The 20,509-nt window shown below is 42.3% G+C and overlaps 1 protein-coding gene across 8 annotated transcripts in view; it reads left to right on the plus strand.

Annotated features, from left to right (window-relative positions):
- Nucleotides 1-20,509, plus strand: part of CERS3 (ceramide synthase 3) — a 282,807-nt gene that overhangs the window by 212,568 nt on the left and 49,730 nt on the right. For 7 of the 8 annotated variants that reach the window (XM_073653361.1, XM_073653363.1, XM_073653360.1 and 4 more), the window contains one exon: nucleotides 10,963-11,139. The exons of the other annotated variant lie outside the window; for it this stretch is intronic. In XM_073653361.1, the coding sequence (XP_073509462.1) occupies nucleotides 10,964-11,139 (176 nt within the window). In that variant the 5' untranslated portion in view covers nucleotide 10,963. The remainder of the gene's footprint in view (nucleotides 1-10,962; nucleotides 11,140-20,509) is intronic. 8 annotated transcript variants of the gene reach the window in all.

A 20,509-nucleotide genomic window follows, 5' to 3' on the forward strand; every position in this document is an offset into this window, starting at 1 on the left:
TTTGCACACAGCGCAAGTGTTTCCTGACCGTGTGCACATACACTTAGGCCACGGCCCCCCAATCAGTATTTGCCCAGTATTTTTTCTCAGGAGTGGAAGCTAAAACCAGGAGTGGGTGATAAATGCAGATTTAGTGACTTGTTTCTATTATACCTTTTCTCTGATTGTTCCTCACCTGGTTTTGGCTCCCACTCCTGAGAAAAAATACTGACCAAATACTGACCAAATACTGATAGTGGGGCCGTGGCCTCACAATGACTGACAACACACTTTTACCATCAGTGCTCTGATCCTCCTTTTCAGCAGAATGGATCTCCCCAATGTCGGACATAAGGCTGTGTGCCCACGATGAGTTTTAGGTAAGTTTGTGACACTGCGTATTTTCTCTGTGTCAAAAAAGCGATAAAAACGCAAGTAAGCTAAATTACTTAAAGTGCAGAAAATCTTTAACATAAGGCTATGTTCACACATTGCGTTTTTGCTGCGTTTTTTTTTCTGCAGCAAAACCTGATCTCTTGCCAGGAGGTTTGTACAGGATTTTTCTTGTTTTTTTGCTTGTTTTTTGGTGCAATTTTGGTGAGTTTTTGCTGCTTTGTTTTCACTGTCCTTTTGTCTTTTTATGCATGTACATAATGATCAGTGAAAAAAAAATAATTTAATTCTGGTTTTGGCACAAAAAACGCTGGTGCATTTTTTTCACCACCCATTACTTCCAATGGGTGAAAACACGCTGAAAAAATACTGAAAAAAGCTAAAAGAAGTGACATGCTCTATTTTGCAAAAAAAAACATGCAAAGCACAAAATCCTGAACAAAAAAAATGCAAGATGTGTGCATGAGATTTCTGGAATCTCCTAGACTTTGATGGTACTGTAAAACGCAGCTAAAAATTTGCATAAATAAGCGCAACAAAAAACGTTGAAAAATACAAGATGTGTGAACATAGCCTTAGGCTACCTTCCCGTGATGAGCTTTTGGTGAGTCTTTAAGGCTATGTTCACACGTTGCACTTTTGCTGTTTTTTTTCCGGAGGCAGAAGCTGCTCACAAAAAGCATGTTTTGCTGAGGTTTTGCTCTATTTTTATTGCTGTGTTTTTGTCTGGTACATTTGTCTCTTGCATAAAAAAAAAATTCAACTTCTTTTAGGTTTTTGCAGCAAAAACGCAGCAAAACCTGACACCTGCTTATTTTCTGCATATTTGCACTTACTCATTGCTTTCTATGGGTGAAAAAACGCTGAAAGTAGTGACATCCTGCAGTTTGCAAAAATGTAGCAGTTTTCCAAATCAGTCAGGAAAAAAAACAGTGTGTCCATGAGATTTCTGAAACCTCAGACTTTGCTGATACTGTAAAACACAGCTTAACACTAGAACTACTGATGGAGTCATTTTGACTCCTTTCGTTTTTTATTTCTCTTCTGTGACTACATTTTTCAGAATTCCGGCTTGAAACTCGGTGACATTTCCTCAAATATGATGTGAAAAAAGATTTTGTGAGAATAAATAATTTTGGTGAAAAATTTGCGCGTTTTTTTCAAAATTTACCAAGAACTACTGAAGGGAGTCATTTTGACTCCCTACTATATTTTGAGGTCCTTTTGTCACTAAATGTTGCTATAAAGTTTTGTGCATAATTTTTTCACTCTGTCTTATTTACCCTGATGTTCATATAGATGTAGTTCAATTTACATGTCAACTTTTCACATTTTCCTTGTGTTTTACCTGCTTGTATTACTGTGTAATGCTGAACAAACTCTATCTGATGAGGAGCTAGATGCATTCATTGCGATATTCTATGCTCGTGGAATATCTGGCACGAAGCGTCACTCGATTAGCAGTATTTCGTGTAATGACTGGGGAATACCGTTTTGCAAAGCGACAATGTCTAGGGACCGCTTTGTTGAAATTATGAGGTTTCTCAGATTTGATGAGAAATCTACTCGATCGGAGAGACTGCAAACGGACAAGTTTGCTCTATTTTCTACTGTGTGGGACAGGTTTATTGAAAATTGTATTGCGTGTTACAAACCTGGCCCATACATAACGGTGGATGAGCAACTTTTCCCAAGCAAAACTAGGTGTCCATTCACGCAGTACATGCCTTCCAAACCAGATAAATATGGCCACAAATATTGGCTAGCTGTTGATAAGAGGAGCAAATGGCTTCCCTTATCTAGGCAAAGATGACACACGCCGTGCTGAGGACCGTTTAGCTGACCATGTGGTAATGAAGTTATTGGACCCGTTTTTGAAAAAAGGTCGCAATGTTACAACCGATAATTATTTTACTTCAGTAAAATTAGCTAAACAGCTAAAAAGCAAAGGAACAACCATCGTGGGAACACTGAACAAGATAAGGCGAGAAGTGCCTAAAGAAATAAAATCCATGAAAGAGGAATTGTACAACACTAAAGTGTTTAGAAATGAAGACAATTTTACACTTACAGTATATCAAGGAAAGCCCAACAAAAATGTTGTCATTTTGAGTTCCGTCCATCCAGATGTTGTTGTTGCGTCTGATTCCGCTAAAAAAACTCCAGAAACGGTAAAGTTTTACAATGAAACAAAATATGGAGTAGATGTAGTGGATCAGATGGCACGAAAATATACCACACGAACATGCACAAGGAGATGGCCTGTTCATGCATTTGAAAATGCCTTAGACTTTGCGGGTATAAATGCATGGATAATATTCAAGGAGATTACCCACCAAAAAATGTCACGCAAGGCATTTTTGCAAACGCTTGTGAGAGAGTTGAGCGGTCCTTATGTCACAGATAGGGAAAAGGGTTCCACGTCCCAAGTTTCTACATGCTCAGAAGTGATGGTTCAAACAAAATTTTGCCAGATCAAAGAAAAGTGCAAGAAAAATAGATCTGTCGGAAATTGTAAGACTTGTGGTAAATCTTTGTGTGGGCAATGTACTGCCATAAATCAAAGGCAATGCCTAAAATGCGAAACACCAAATGTTTAGAAGGTGAATTCTGCGCCATATTTTCATTTTAATGCTCCTCCACCTACATTTTCTCTGCTTTTTGTTCTTCAGTTGTTGTTTATATGTGTGCACTTGAATAAAAAGAAATGTTTGAAAAACGTCTATTATAATTATTGTTATTTTCTGTAGAAAAATAAGAAAAGCAGAAAAAAAACAATCAAAAGCATTACTGTTGGAACTCACAATAATAATACATTACAAAAAATATAATTATTAATAAATAACCACAAATGAAACTCTAAAAATAAACGAAAACAAGCAAGGAGTCAAAATGACTCCTTTCAGTAGTTCTAGGCGGGGTCACGAGTCCAGTAGTCCTAGTGTTAAAATTAGCATTAAAAAATGCAACAAAAATGTAATGTGTCAACATAGATTAAAGGGACAAACTGACACTTAGTGTTGGACTAATTAATAAAAGCTTTTCCACTGTTTTCTGTAGCCATCACAATATTCTCCAGCAGTATGTGCCTTTGTCTTGTCATAATGCATTATTCACTGGGGCAGTAGTTATCAAAGGGTGACACTTAGGCCTCATTCACACGGTCAAGTTTAAACACGTACTAAAAAAATGGTACTGGTGTCATCAGTGTGTATGTTTTTACAATCAGTGTTTGGTCAGAGTTTTTCAAGAATGAATGAAGAAATAAATGACAAGGCTTCTCCTATACTTACACGGTCGCACGCATCCGTGTGCTGTACATGTTATTCATGGACCCTTAGACTTGTATTGGCCCTTGATACAGCAATAAAAAATCCAATGTTTATCTCATAAAGATTATTTATCAAAGCCAGATACTAAAGATTTATATTAACCCCTTTCTGGCCCAGGGCATACTGATACGTATCTGTGCCCAGGGCCTCATACGTATTCGTACGCCTTGGCAATTTCGCACGCACACAAGCGGTGCGGGCGAGATCGCCGCCGGGTGTCAGCTGATTGTTACAGCTGACACCCGATGCTATGTGCCAGGAGCGGTCCCGCACCGCTCCCGGCACATTAACCCCCGAAATGCTGCGATCGAAATCGATAGCAGCATTCCGGTGGCAAGAGAAGGTAAGCGCGATACTTACCTTCTCCACGTCCTGCGGCGTCTGAGTCCGGTCCCGGATGTTGCCATGGTGACCCGACGTCATCATGACAACACCTGGGTCACCAGGAGGCAGGAAGTTACTTTGGTCATGCGCAGTGCACGACCAAAGTAACTTCTCCCTGTGCAGCGCTGACAGGCTGCATAGCACAGGGATGGTTCTGCATTCCTGTGCTATACAGCAGATCAGGCTGCAAAAAGTGAAAGTCCCATAGTGGGACAAAGTGTAAAAGTAATAAAAATGTCAGAAAGTGAAAAAACATTTTTTTAAAAACTTGTAAAAATATAAAAAAAATAAATAAAAATATATTGTACCCATAAATAAATAATCTTATGAAAAAAAAAAAAATAAACCAATAAAAGTATACATATTTGGTATTGCCGCGTCCGGAACGACCTGACCTATAAAACTGTCCCGCTAGTTAACCCCTTTAGTGAACACGGTAAAATAAATAAATAAAAAACGAAACATAAAACAATGTTTTATCATCATACCGCCAAACAAAAAATGGAATAAGACGTGATCAAAAAGACGAATGTAAATAAAAATGGTACCACTGAAAACATCATCTTGTCCCACAAAAAACAAGCCGCCATACAGCTCCAACAGCCAAAAAATAAAAAAGTTATAGCTCTCAGAATAAAGCGATGCAAAAACAATTCTTTTTTTCTATAAAATAGTTTTTGTGTAAAAGCGCCAAAATATTAAAAAAAAAATATATAAATGCAGTACCTCTGTAAACATACTGACCCGAAGAATAAAGCTACCTTATCAATTTTACCACACGCAGAACGGCATAAAAAAAACCAATTCCTGAATTGTTGTTTTTTGTTTATTCTGCCTTCTAAAAATCAGAATAGAAAGCGATCAAAAAATGTCACGTGCTCAAAAATGGTACCAATAAAAACGTCAACTTGTCCCGCAAAAAACAAGCCGTCACATGACACTGTCGGCCGAAATATGGAAAAATTATAGCTCTCAAAATATGGCGATGCAAAAACTAGTCTTTGCAAAACAAATGTTTTTTTAGTGTGTGACAGCTGTCAATCATAAAAACCCAATATGAATCTGGTATCGCTGTAATTGCACCGACCTGAAGAATAAAGACGCCTAATCACTTATACCACACGAGGATCGGCGTAAAAAATAAACTTTAGGGTTAGGGTTGGGCTATGGATAGGGTTGGGCTAGCGTTAGGGTTAGGCTAGCGTTAGGGTTGGGCTAGGGTTAGACTAGGGTTGGGTAGGGCAGTGTTTCCCAAACCCCATCCTCACTGCCCCCACAGGTCATGTTTTCAGGATCTCCTTAGTATTACACAGGTGAATGAAGTATCATCAAGGCATCAGGAATTCTCTCACCTGTGCAATACTAAGGAGATCCTGAAAACATGACCTGTGGGGGGCCGTGAGGATGGGGTTTCGGAAACACTGGGTTAGGGTTAGGCTACGATTAGAGTTGGGCAAGGGTTGTGCTAGGGTTAGGGTTGGGCTAAGGTTAGGGTTGGGATTTTTTCAGAAGAAAAAAAAATGACGACGATATGGCGACTAATGTTGAGTGCAAGTGCTCGCTACTTGAGTTTGCATCGGGTGCTCGGGTATGCACAGAGTATAGCGGGTGCTCGAGTGACATGCTCGAGTCTCCGCCCCAAATGTTTTGCAGCTGTTATACAGCTAAAAAAAACCTTGCGGGGATTGCTTGCCATGCACAAGCGATCCCTGCATGTTTTTTTTCGGGTGTCTAATAACCATGAAACAGGCGGGCAGGGACTCGAGCATGTCACTTGAGCACCCGCGATACTTGGTGCATACATGAGTTCCCGATGCAAACTCAAGTAGCGAGCACTTGTGCTCAAGACTAATGACAACTTATTCAATATGATGAACTAATGTTATCAAATTCTGTGTCGTACCTCTGGGTTCAAAATGTTCACTATACCCCTTGATAAAATCCTGGAGGGGTGTAGTTTCCAAAATGGAGTCACTGGGGTGTGGGGGGAGTGGTTTCCACTATTTAGGCACATCAGGGACTCCCCAAACGCAACATGTTGTCCGCTAATTATTCAAGCAAATTTTACATTCAAAAAGTCAAATGGCGCTCCTTCTCTTCCGAACCCTGCCGTGCGCCCAAACAGTGGTTTTCCCCCACATATGGAGTATCGACTTACTCAGGAGAAATTGCACAACAAGTTGCATGGTGCAATTTCTTCTGTTACCCTTATAAAAATGCAAAATTGGGGGCTGAAAAACAATTTTGTTGGAAAAATGTGAAAATTGTATTTTTACGGCTCAATGTTATAAACTTCTGTGAAGCACCTGGGGGTTAAAGGTGCTCAACACACATCTAGATAAGTTCCCTGAGGGGTCTAGTTTCCAAAATGGTGTCACTTGTGGGGGGTTTCCACTGTTTAGGCACATCAGGGGCTCCCCAAACGCAACATGGTGTCCGCTAATTATTCAAGCAAATTTTATATTCAAAAAGTCAAATGGCGCTCCTTCCCTTCCGAGCGCTCAAACAGTGGTTTTTCCCCACATATGGGGTATCTGCATGCTCAGGGGAAATTGCACAACAAATTTTGGGGTCCATTTTTTCCTATTACCCCTGCGAAAATAAAAAAAATTTGGGTTTAAAGTAACATTTTTGTGAAAAAGGTTAAATGTTCATTTTCTTCCACATTCCAAAAATTCCTGTGAAGCACCTGAAGGGTTAATAAACTTCTTGAATGTGGTTTTGAGCAGCTTGAGGGGTGCAGTTTTTAGAATGGTGTCACTTTTGGGTATTTTCTGTCATAAAGGCCCTTCAAAGTCACTTCAAATGTGATGTGGTCTCTAAAAAAATGGTTTTGTAAATTTTGTTGTAAAAATGAGAAATCACTGGTCAACTTTTAACCTTTATAGCTCCCTACTAAAAAAAATTTTGGTTCCAAAATTGTGCTGATGTAAAGTAGACATGTGGGAAATGTTATTTATTAACTAGTTTGTGTGACATATCTCTCTGATTTAAGGGCATAAAAATAAAAATTTTGAAAATTGAGAAATTGAGAAATTTTCGCCCAAATTCCGATTTTTTTCACAAATAAAGGCAAGTGATATCGAAGAAATTTTACCACTATCATGAAGTACAATATGTCACGAAAAAACAATCTCAGAATCAGCGGGATCTGTTGAAGCGTTCCAGAGTAATTACCTCATAAAGTAACAGTGGTCAGAATTGTAAAAATTGGCCTGGTCATTAACGTACAAACCACCCTCGGGGGTAAAGGGGTTAAAATCACTATTTTATTAACATTATATTAAAAAATGTTATTCAAAAAGACAGACACCACAAAGTAGAAAAAAATAGTTTAGGCCAGTATTGGATATATACTGTACAGACCAAAAGTTTGGACACACCTCATTTAAAGATTTTTCTGTATTTTCATGACTGTGAAAATTGTGCATTCACACTGAAGGCATCAAAACTATGAATTAACACATGTGGAATTATATACTTAACAAAGAAGTGTGAAACAACTGAAAATATGTCTTATATTCTAGGTTCTTTAAAGTAGCCACCTTTTGCTTTGATGACTGCTTTGCACACTCTTGGCATTCTCTTGATGAGCTTCAAGAGGTAGTCACCGGAAATGGTCTTCCAACAATCTTGAAGGAGTTCCCAGAGATGCTTAGCACTTGTTGGCCCTCTTGCCTTCACTCTGCAGTCCAGCTCACCCCAAACCATCTCGATTGGGTTCAGGTCTGGTGACTGTGGAGGCCAGGTCATCTGGCGTAGCACCCCATCACTCTCCTTCTTGGTCAAATAGCCCTTACACAGCCTGGAGGTGTGTTTGGGGTCATTGTCCTGTTGAAAAATAAATGATGGTCCAACTAAACACAAACCGAATGGAATAGCATGCCGCTGTAAGATGCTGTGGTAGCCATGCTGGTTCAGTATGCCTTCAATTTTGAATAAATCCCCAACAGTGTCACCAGCAAAGCACCCCCGCACTATCACACCTCCTCCTCCATGCTTCACGGTGGGAACCAGGCATGTAGAGTCCATCCGTTCACCTTTTCTGCGTCGCACAAAGACACAGTGGTTGGAACCAAAGATCTCAAATTTGGACTCATCAGACCAAAGCACAGATTTCCACTGGTCTAATGTCCATTCCTTGTGTTCTTTAGCCCAAACAAGTCTCTTCTGCTTGTTGCCTGTCCTTAGCAGTGGTTTCCTAGCAGCTATTTTACCATGAAGGCCTTCAGTTGTTGAAGAGATGTGTCTGCTGCTAGAACTCTGTGTGGCATTGACCTGGTCTCTAATCTGAGCTGCTGTTAACCTGTGATTTCTGAGGCTGGTTAATCAGATAAATGTATCCTTAGAAGCAGAGGTGACTGTTGGTCTTCCTTTCCTGGGGGGGTCCTCATGTGAGCCAGTTTCTTTGTAGCGCTTGATGGTTTTTGCAACTGCACTTGGGGACACTTTCAAAGTTTTCCCAATTTTTCGCACTGACTGACCTTCATTTCTTAAAGTAATGATGGCCACTCGTTTTTCTTTACTTAGAATTTGTATTATGGCAAGGAAAAAGCAGCTAACAGTCTATTCAGTAGGACTATCAGCTGTGTATCCACCAGACTTCTGCACAACACAACTGATGGTCCCAACCCCATTTATAAGGCAAGAAATCCCACTTATTAAACCTGACAGAGCATACCTGTGAAGTGAAGACCATTTCCGGTGACTACCTCTTGAAGCTCACCAAGAGAATGCCAAGAGTGTGCAAAGCAGTCATCAAAGCCAAAGGTGGCTACTTTGAAGAACCTAGAATATAAGACATATTTTCAGTTGTTTCACACTTTTTTGTTAAGTATATAATTCCACGTGTGTTAATTCATAGTTTTGATGCCTTCAGTGTGAATGTACAATTTTCATAGTCATGAAAATACAGAAAAATCGTTAAATGAGGTGTGTCCAAACTTTTGGTCTGTACTGTATATAATCAAATAATATTCAAATTTATCCTTAGATCCATAGTATAAAGTAGACAAAAAAAACAATAGTCTCTAGGATCTTCTATAATCAGAAAATAATAGCTTGCGTGCTTAATAGCCACTCTATTAGTCAGCCATCCCTTTGGCTGGTCCTTCAGTTAAATATGACCTATTCCCATTCAGTCCAAAGGAATAATATCTCACAATATCAGTGGCTTTTCACTCCCCCAATTCATGTCTTATTAATGGATCCTCACGCAATGGACAAAATAGGATACCATACATAGAAATCAAATACATATCTATTCATGAATGAACTCAATTATACGTGCCTTTGTTTGACAGTGGTCTCTCTAATGCTACGTATAATATAATATGAATCAATGATCAGGGGATATATCAACAGTGGTCCCATGTATTTTATTTGTTTCCATGCGGTATTCTCACCTGAGAAGTAAATGCTGGTCCACCATGTCAGGCTTTTCAGAGATCTGGATTCAGAAAGGGAAAAATCCATCAATCGCCTGACCCTAAGGGCCCTTACTTACTATTGTATTGGCCCTTGTCATCCATTCAATACATGGGTCTGTCCATGTGTGTTTTGCACTGACAGTCTGTGAAACACATGAATATGTGAATAGCACCATAGATTATAATGGGTATGTGTGGTATCTGTGAAAAAAGATGGATACAACACATATGGGCAACACAGACTTCTGAATGAGGCCTTGACCTGAACAATATATTTACCAAGCCCCTCTTCCCAATTGCTAAGGCTTAGATTCGGCTTACATCTGCACTTATGCTGGCGGCTTTTGTAGCATCATAGGCTAAGAATACTTAAAAAACTTCACTGTTGGATCCATTATAGACTGACGCCGATCAGTGTCCAATAGACCCCGTTGATTAATTGTGGGGTCTGCCAGGTGTCTATCCTTTTACTAGAAAAATATTGCTATTTTACAGAATCTGTCAATGAGGCTATTGGGCAGAATCCACGTGAATACGTTTCCTCCAGCAGCGTCTTTAAGAGTATGTGCACACAGGTTTTTTTTTTTTTTGAGGCGGTTGAAAGCGAGTTAATGGATAACGCTTCAGGAAACGCTCCTCCTTCGCTTTTTTTTTGCAGTTTTTTATTTTCTGCAGCAGTTTCTCAGGTGTTTTTGGAGGTGTTTTTTTATAACTGTGATTGGACGCTGCCTAGTTTGTAGTGTTTTCCATCAGGAGCCGCTACAAAAGTCCAACGCTTTTGCTTTTTCCCACCAGGCGTTTTTCATAACCTGAAATAGAAGAAAACCGCTCAAAGCAATGAACATATGACGTCCAGGAAAGTGGTTTTCACAATAGAAAAGAATAGGAAGTGACTTTCAAGTGTTTATCCCGTGGTACTTCAGGCGTCTGTGCCAAAAAAAACCTCTTTAAACTGCACCGTGTGCACATACCCTAATCAATGCTGTGGAGACATGCAATGCAGATGTTATATGCCCAGCCTGGGAGCTGGGGGCACAGCAAGTACCCAGGTAACATAAATGTGCCACCTTACTACGTGTCCCTGTGTATAAAGCAGTGGTGGCAACCTGTGGCCCTCCCTAACCCCACTCCAGGTGGAGCTCCACAGCTTGGGGCACTGTGTGACTGCTGAGGCTGGCAGGATGTGGCAGTGCAGCCCACCACTTGCCCTCTACATCCTCTTGGCCGGGACAGGTCCCTCTTTTCTTATAAAGCTGCGAAAGTACAAAAAAAAAAAAAAAAAAAAAAAAAAGTGAAGTGAAGAGAGGGGGAAAGCGAGAACACATCCCAGCGGCAGCAAAGAATGAATCACTTCCCCTCCGCGCAGCAGCGCAGTGTGCCAGTCACAGGACGCGTCTGGTAGCTGCCCGGACCGTACAGCCGCTAACCCGTGCCTCTCCCTGCAGGATGGCGCTGCAGACCCTCAGCGACTGGTTCTGGTGGGAGCGGATCTGGCTGCCGTGTAACTACACCTGGGGCGACTTCCAGAACAGCGAAGGGACCGGCGCGGCGTCCACGTCTCAGCTCCTCATCACCCTCCCGCTCGCCCTGATCTTCATGCTGCTCAGATATGGCTTCGAGAGGTAAGTGACCGGCCCCTGCACGGAGACACACCCTACAGCCGACCCTGCAGACGTCCCTGCAGACGTGTACAGTCACACACACCCTACAGCCGACCCTACAGACGTGTACAGTCACACACAGGCTACAGACGTGTACAGTCACACACACCCTACAGCCGACCCTACAGACGTGTACAGTCACACACACCCTACAGCCGACCCTACAGACGTGTACAGTCACACAGACCCTACAGCCGACCCTACAGACGTGTACAGTCACACACACCCTACAGCCGACCCTACAGACGTGTACAGTCACACACACCCTACAGCCGACCCTACAGACGTGTACAGTCACACACAGGCTACCGCCGACCCTACAGACGTGTACAGTCACACACAGGCTACAGCCGACCCTACAGACGTGTACAGTCACACACAGGCTACAGCCGACCCTACAGACGTGTACAGTCACACACAGGCTACAGCCGACCCTACAGACGTGTACAGTCACACACACCCTGCAGACGTGTACAGTCACACACACCCTACAGCCGACCCTACAGACGTGTACAGTCACACACAGGCTACAGACGTGTACAGTCACACACACCCTACAGCCGACCCTACAGACGTGTACAGTCACACACACCCTACAGCCGACCCTACAGACGTGTACAGTCACACAGACCCTACAGCCGACCCTACAGACGTGTACAGTCACACACACCCTACAGCCGACCCTACAGACGTGTACAGTCACACACAGGCTACCGCCGACCCTACAGACGTGTACAGTCACACACAGGCTACCGCCGACCCTACAGACGTGTACAGTCACACACAGGCTACAGCCGACCCTACAGACGTGTACAGTCACACACAGGCTACAGCCGACCCTACAGACGTGTACAGTCACACACAGGCTACAGCCGACCCTACAGACGTGTACAGTCACACACACCCTACAGCCGTGTACAGTCACACACACCCTACAGCCGTGTACAGTCACACACACCCTACAGCCGTGTACAGTCACACACACCCTACAGCCGACCCTACAGACGTGTACAGTCACACACAGGCTACAGCCGACCCTACAGACGTGTACAGTCACACACAGGCTACAGCCGACCCTACAGACGTGTACAGTCACACACAGGCTACAGCCGACCCTACAGACGTGTACAGTCACACACAGGCTACAGCCGACCCTACAGACGTGTACAGTCACACACAGGCTACAGCCGACCCTACAGACGTGTACAGTCACACACAGGCTACAGCCGACCCTACAGACGTGTACAGTCACACACCCCTTACAGCCGACCCTACAGACGTGTACAGTCACACACACCTTACAGCTGACCCTACAGATGTGTACAGTCACACACAGGCTACAGCCGACCCTACAGACATTCAACACCTTGTGTGTGTGTGTGTGTGTGTATAAACATATACATGATGACTGTAGTATACAGAGCTGTGCGTGTGTATATAGATATAAATGTATATTTGTAAATATCTAAACACCCCCACACCTCCTGTATACTACACAAACCACATACTTTATATTCGTGTGTGTATAAATAAATGTTATATATATTATGCACACACAGGCTCCAGTCTACACTTTATATTACACATAAGATTCTGTACAATGAATATAAATACACTCCACAGTATGTCACACTCACACCTATATAACTATATACAGTATATCTGGTCACTGTCCATACAGATGTAGCAAAGTGCTGTGTTATCTGCAGTAAGGTAAACTTTGCTCCGTCTATATAAATTGTACACGTTTCCTGTATACACTTATGTATTACAGTACAACACACTCCTGTATACAGACTCCGACTTCTGTACACTACTCACTACAACTACACACAACTGTATACAGCACACTCAAAATATACACTTCAGTATAACACCTATATAATACATCCAAAGTCTAATTCTCTACAAAGTATATCAATATTATGCCCAGGTTCTGTATATACTATACACACCTATATACTCCTATGTACTCCTGCACACACACAATCTGTATTCACTGTCCATGCAGTAAAAAGTTCGATATGTTGGGAGTAGTAGTTTAATTGCAGTTGTAATTTGACCACCTCCGTGTAGTTCAGGAGAGTGGACTCTATGATCTGTCAGACACTTGAGTATGAGTGACTGGCAGTGTGACGGCAGGAGTGGGCACCAGCAGCAGCGGGTATATAAAAGCTTGATTCATGGCATGTAATGAGCAGACTCCAGCAGATGAGTGGGCGGCTGTTCTATTCCTGTCTTTCATCTCTGGCAGACCAGGCCTTGTGTGCGGCTGTAGAAGGGCCTGCATCTGTAGGATGGGGCAGGAATATAGCCTGTAGACACATCAGCTCTGCTCCTTGCTCCTGCAGAATGTGGCCTACAGCTGCAGCAACAAGTCTGGCCCAGGCTGTGTGCTGTGTGCCTGGGAGGTGACAGAATGCAGCCGGATTCCAGGACCTGAGCGTTAAGCCTCACAACCATCAAAACCGTCCACATCTTAAAACGTTGTGACTTCCTTGCAGAAGTGCAGGGGTGGCAGGACGATCTGCACAATACAATATAGGCATTTACCAGGCGGTGTAACAGATAATAGCCCCTGCTGACGACTGCACGTGATACAACAGGAAACTTGTGAGTTTTTAAGACCCCGAGAGCAGGACACACGGTCTCAGCCTCTGGCCAGGAACCTGCTTTCTTTATACATGGGAAGATAGCAGATCTGTAAAGTGGATGTAATTGTCTTATAGGAGGTCTCTTTTTGCCATACTGTATTACGAGAGCTTTCCCGGTTGTAAGGGGAGCGATGCCGATAATAACCATGATAATAAAACATTTTAACATAATGTCAGCATCTTAAATGGGCTAAGAGATTGATGGATTATCTTGATGATGGGGACCCCAGACAATTATCATTACATTATTTATCCAAAACGCATACCTGTGCCTGGTGATAAGCATCAGCCCATTTGCTCTGATCACTCATGGGTATACAGCAGGGCTGTGGAGTCGGTAAGCCAAACCTCCGACTCCTCAATTTCCATGACCCTGACTCCGACTCCACGACTCCGACTCCCTCATACATGGCTCATGTTTAAGTGATAAATTTACTGTAGCACAGATTCATCTCAGCTGAAAGTCTAGACCCTTAGATCAGGAATAGGACAGACATTTATAGGACATATCATAACTTTCTCAAATTCTTATGAAAAAAATATTCCCCACAAACTGCATTGAACTACTGTACCCAATTTATTATATATTTTAGGAGTCGGAGTCAGTCCATTTTATACCGACTCCAACTCCACCAAAATGGACACTGACTCTACAGCCCTGGTATACACATGAAACTTTGTTACCCTTTACCGACGATGGGCCAACAATATATGAAAGTTTTCCCTGGGATTCGATGTGTTTGGGGGTGTCCTGACTCTCCCCCAATAGCACATGTTGGGCTGGAGGAAGGATTGGGTGTATTGTACTTCTACCTGATCTTTGTTCTCACAGAGGATAAGCCACTGTCCGAAGCTGATCTGGCAGCGGCTTATTCCCCTCTCTTAAAAAACATGTAAATTCAGCCAAGCTGAGCATGAATGTGTCTGGAGAGGAGGAGGATGGCTGATGGCTATGCCTCCTGACTACCCCATACACAGGAATGGTCGACTGACCAGAGAGTTCCAGTATTTTCTATGGGGAGAGAGGAGTAAGGTGCTAACAGAGTCATCTGATCCTTGGCCAACTTTTTCTAATGTTCCATAAAACCCATTTACTCACTGGTCATTGCTCAGTTCTTTTCACTGCACAACTATAATCTTTTTTACATTACTGTCTGCCATGCCTACAGGGGTGCCCATCCATGCCTATATAGGGGTCCAGGGAAGAGCCCTGGGACGACGTTTGCTGGTTCTCTGTGCTGACGGCCTCATTTTGCTGTCTCTGCACCTCGGCCTGTCTGTGATGACTCGTACAAGTAGTCAGTATCCTTCACTGATTAAATAGAAAATAATGGCTTTATAGAAATAACAAGTGGCTTTTTAGTGGATATTAGGCAAAGACATTCCCGGATGATGAAATCACTGAATTATGTAGACACAAGGACAGTGTAAAGGGTTGTCCTTAACAGAAAATCAGAGCTGTGATCTAATATGTTATTATGGACCACACTGACACTTTTCTCTTTATTATGGCCATACACCTATTCACATTAGAGAAGGTATCTGGATCAACAGACCACCTAATGTGTTGCATCCCATGTTGTAATCTGGCCCTGGCAGAGCTGTGCTCTTCTCACTGTGCAGTGACGCAGCGGATGCATGGTTGCGTATTTACAGTAATGGATGCCTCCTGTAAATACAATTGTGGTGTTATCTATACTGTCTATTGGAGAATCTGTGTCAGAATTGGCCATAATTACCAGTCAGAGCACAGCTTTCATTTTTTAAACCGCTGCGGTGAAATGAAAACTGCACAGTGATTGGTTGCAATGGGCACCAAGACAGATTTTAGAGCTAGGAAAGGAAGCACAGGGGAAATATATCTACAGTGGGTACGGAAAGTATTCAGACCCCTTTAAATTTTTCACTCTTTGTTTATTTGCAACCGTTTGGTTAATGAGAAAAAAAAATTAACTTTTTAGAATTTAAGTACACTCTGCACCCCATCTTGACTGAAAAAAAAACAGAAATGTAGAAATTTTTGCAAATTTATTAAAAAAGAAAAACTGAAATATCACATGGTCCTAAGTATTCAGACCCGTTGCTCAGTATTTAATAGAAGCACAATTTTGAGCTAGTACAGCAATGAGTCTTTTTGGGAATGATGCAACAAGTTTTTCACACCTGGATTTGGGGATCCTCTGCCATTCTTCCTTGCAGATCCTCTCCAGTTCCGTCAGGTTAGATGGTGAACGTTGGTGGACAGTCATTTTCAGGTCTCTCCAGAGATGCTCAATTGGGTTTACGTCAGGGCTCTGGCTGGGCCAGTCAAGACTGGTCACAGAGTTGTTCTGAAGCCACTCCTTTGTTATTTTATCTGTGTGCTTAGGGTCATTATCTTGTTGGAAGGTGAACTTTCGGCCAAGTCTGCGGTCCAGAGCACTCTGGAAGAGATTTTCATCCAGGATATCTCTGTACTTGGCCGCATTCAGGTTTCCTTCAATTGCAACCAGTCGTCCTGTCCCTGCAGCTGAAAAACACCCCCATAGCATGATGTTGCCTCCACCATGTTTCACTGTTGGGATTGTATTGGGCAGGTGATAAGCAGTGCATGGTTTTCTCCACACATAACGCTTAGAATTCTCACCAAAAAGTTCTATCTTCATCTCATCAGACCAGAGAATCTTATTTCTCATAGTCTGGGAGTCCTTCATGTGTTTTTGAGCAAACTCTATGCAGGCTTTCATATGTCTTGCACTGAGGAGAGGCTTCGGTCGGGCCACTCTGCCATAAAGGCCCGACTGGTGGAGGGCTGCAGTGACAGTTGACTTTGTGGAACTTTCTCCAATCTCCCTACTGCATCTCTGGAGCTCAGCCACAGTGATCTTGGGGTTCTTCTTTACCTCTCTCACCAAGGCTCTTCTCCCACGATTGCTCAGTTTGGCTAGACGGCATATCTAGGAAGACTTCTGGTGGTCTCAAACTTCTCCCATTTAAGGATTATGGAGGCCACTGTGCTCTTAGGAACCTTGAGTAATGCAGAAATTCTTTTATAACCTTGGCCAGATCTGTGCCTTACCACAATTCTGTCTCTGAGTTTCTTGGGCAGTTCCTTTGAGCTCATGATTCTCATTTGGTCTGACATGCACTGTGAGCTGTGAGGTCTTATATAGACAGGTGTGTGCCTTTCCAAATCAAGTCCTATCAATTTAATTAAACACAGCTGGACTCCAATGAAGGAGTAGAACCATCTCAAGGAGGATCACAAGGAAATGGACAGCATGTGACTTAAATATGAGTGTCTGAGCAAAGGGTCTGAATAATTATGACCATGTGATATTTCAGTTTTTCTTTTTTAGTACATTTGCAAAAAATTCAACATTTGTTTTTTTTTTCAGTTAAGATGGGGTGCAGAGTATACATTAATGAGAAAAAAATGAACTTTTTAGAATTTACCAAATGGCTGCAATGAAACAAAGTGAAAAATGTAAAGGGGTCTGAATACTTTCTGTACCCACTGTATATCACATACAGAATTAGAGGATTAGAACGTGGAAGGACTAGAATGGTAAAAACAGATAATAATTATACACTATTGATATAATATTAGACACTGTGCACATCACCATGTACCCTGTTGGCAGTGCTGCCCAGGGGGCATTAGCAGACCACTGGAGCAGCTAGGGGAGTAGCTAATTATCTGTGAATGGGAAAAAGCAGAAGCAGGTGCTTGTGGGAAATGTAGTTTACTATGGTCACCTGGGCAGCACTGGAGCACCGCCCACTGAGCAGAGAGACCGAATTATGGAGGAACTGAGCCAGAATGATATTTAAGAACTTAGCCAGTAAGGGGTCTGAAGGCATAACTTTGTCACGTTAGAGGGATTTTTAGACGACGGGGAGTATTTAAAAAAAAAAAAAAAAAAAAAAAAAAGGATGACCCCTTTAAGGCACATTCATCAAATGGTTATAACTTTATGACTTACAGGAAGCCTGATTTGACCTTTTACCCACTTAACCATTCTTACTGCTTGATATGCCTGACGGTTATGTTTCTAAGGCTGCATTTACACTTGACAGATAATCGTGAACAAATGTTCCTGAAAATGCTTGTTTCACGATAACCTATCAGTGTAAATAGGCTGCCAATCACCTGATGAATGAGCGAAACGCTGGGTCATCAGGTGGTCATCGTTCTCGGCAGCGCATCGCCTTGTAAACAGGACTCTTGACTGCCGAGTACCATGGCAGCCTGTGCCCACTGAACCATCTATTACTGTGTAAATTGGCTATTTAGTAAAGGTTTACCAATCAGAGTTCGCTCAGTGCCGCCGGTTGGGTTGTGTATACAGACCCAAAATATGTCACTATACCAATTTTTAAGTTCCTGCATTATCTAAATACGGTTGCATGGATTTATATAGTGTAACCAAGTTGTCAAGCACTTTTCCAAGTGATGCTAAAATCGCTTGGAAAAGTGCTTGATAACCCTCATGCAAAAAACTCTTCTACCTGGCAGGAAAAGCGCATGTAAAATCCGCATGCGTTTTTCCTGCCAGGGAGAAGCGGAAAAAATATGCAGCATTTCTGCATCGTGGGCCCTTAGCCTAAACCTATGTTCCCATGATGAGCATTTAGTGAGGTTTTGATATTGCAGATTTTCTGCACCTATTACGTTACTTGCTGTCTTTTACATGTGTTTTTGAAGCTGTCTTTTTGGTATATCATGTTATAAAGCTGCTTTGGTTTTGACAATACTTCTGGGTATTTGGCTTTGACATCTTTATTGATAGTTGTGTGCGGATTACATGTGTTTTTAGTGCACTTCCGTAGCAGAAATGTACTAAGAATGTATATACGTTATTTTACCTGCTGATTTTCTACATCTAATCTAATACTAGTCTACAGGAAAGTCTGGACATAAAACTCAGCGTGCCAACAAGAGAAATTAACATGTTGCGGGAATGAAACACGCACCGCAGGTCAGTGTACATGGAGTAAAAGAAAAAGAAAGCCCAATGGGCATGAGATCCCTATAAATCCCATCCACGTTGCTGGAACTATAACTTCATGAAACAGCGTTTTTAGCTCCGCAAGAAACTGCAGCGTCAAAAACTCATCATGGGAACTTAACCTAAAACAACAATATGACTACATGTGAAAAATGGGATCCAGTACTCTAGTCCAGTGGTATTTAGCGCTGTTTTTTCCAGGGGAAAGCTGCAGATAGAAAGACATTTCACTTCAGGAGAATTCAGAAGCTGATGGTGGGGAATGAGCGAGTACTTTATATGCGCTAAGGCCACATTCACGCGTTCAGCAGTATTTTATATTCCATCAGTATTTGTTCCATTCATGATTTTAGCTTACAATCAAATGAAAATATAATAGAAACATGTCACCACTTCTGCATTTTTCACCCACACTTGGTTTTGTCTTACAAATACTGAGGTAAAATACTGAATGTGTGAACATGGCCTCATAGGGTGAATACGTTTTGATTATTTTATGAGCCCCCCCCTTGTAAAAAAAATTCTTATAAGCCTCGTGTATTTACAGTGATGTGGAATACTTTGATCACATCTTATATCTGATATCTGTTCCCTTTATAATATATGCGTGTTGTAAACTGTGATGTTTGAAAAGCTGGCACTTCCTTTTTCTTCGGAGACTTGTCAGACTCCTCCATACACACTACCTGCTATTGATGACATCTCTGGGGGTATCATGAGTCCGAGGCATTTCCATGTGTCCCACAGGCAATCAGGAACAATGGGGCGGGTAGGAAGACTTTGTAGTTGTACGCAGGGCTCACATACAAACACTCATTCCCCTGCTTATTTTCAAGTAAAATGAGTGGGAAAATTGTCAGACTTTCTGATCATTTTTTACTTTTTCAGTTCATTGAGCCATATTTTCATTGAAATGTGAATTTTGAATTTTATATTTCTCAAAGTTGTAGATTTTTTATTTTTGCATTGAAGAGATCTAAGGTTTGTTATTAGGGTGCTTTCACATTGCGATCTGTTTCCCCGTCGGGGCATATGTCCCAAATTCCCCGCAAAACCGGGTCTGGACGTATGCTGTGACAGGGGCAATAGACCGCAATGGTGACAGCAGAGAGAACATACGCTCTGCCGTGCACTTTTTTTCGGGAATGTACGCCCACAGGAGGCAGACACTCAGCCGCAGCAGCCTACATCTGAGTGTCTGCCTCCTGAGGGCGCACACTTTGGGAATTTGGGACGTATGCCCTGACAGGAATACAGAACGCAATGTGAAAGCACCCTAAGGCTGTGTGTCCACGATGCGGATTTAATGCGTTTCCGCGGCACCATTTCTGCCGCGAAAACGCTTGTTAAGTTGTCTGCCATGTTCCCCAATGATAATCCGCATGTGCTGTGCACATGCTGCGGAAATTTCCGCTGCGGATTATCATTGCAGAAAAATCCGCAGCACTACCATCTCTTGTGCGTAATCGCGGCGAAATCGCCGCCATTGACTTGCATTGAAGCGCATAACATCCACATGCATACATGTATACATGCGGATGTTATGCGGTTCAATGCGCGGATGGTACTCTTCTCCAGACCCGGGTGCCATTAGTAAAAAAAAAAAAAAAAAAAAAAAGAATTAAAACGTAAAAACGAATAAAAACTCCCATTATACTTGCCTCTCCGGTGGCCCCCAGTCTCCTT

Source organism: Phyllobates terribilis, unplaced genomic scaffold (genome assembly GCF_046119375.1).
Source record: "Phyllobates terribilis strain yellow unplaced genomic scaffold, ASM4611937v1 Scaffold_11__3_contigs__length_659146591, whole genome shotgun sequence".
NCBI classification, from domain to species: Eukaryota; Metazoa; Chordata; class Amphibia; order Anura; family Dendrobatidae; genus Phyllobates; species Phyllobates terribilis.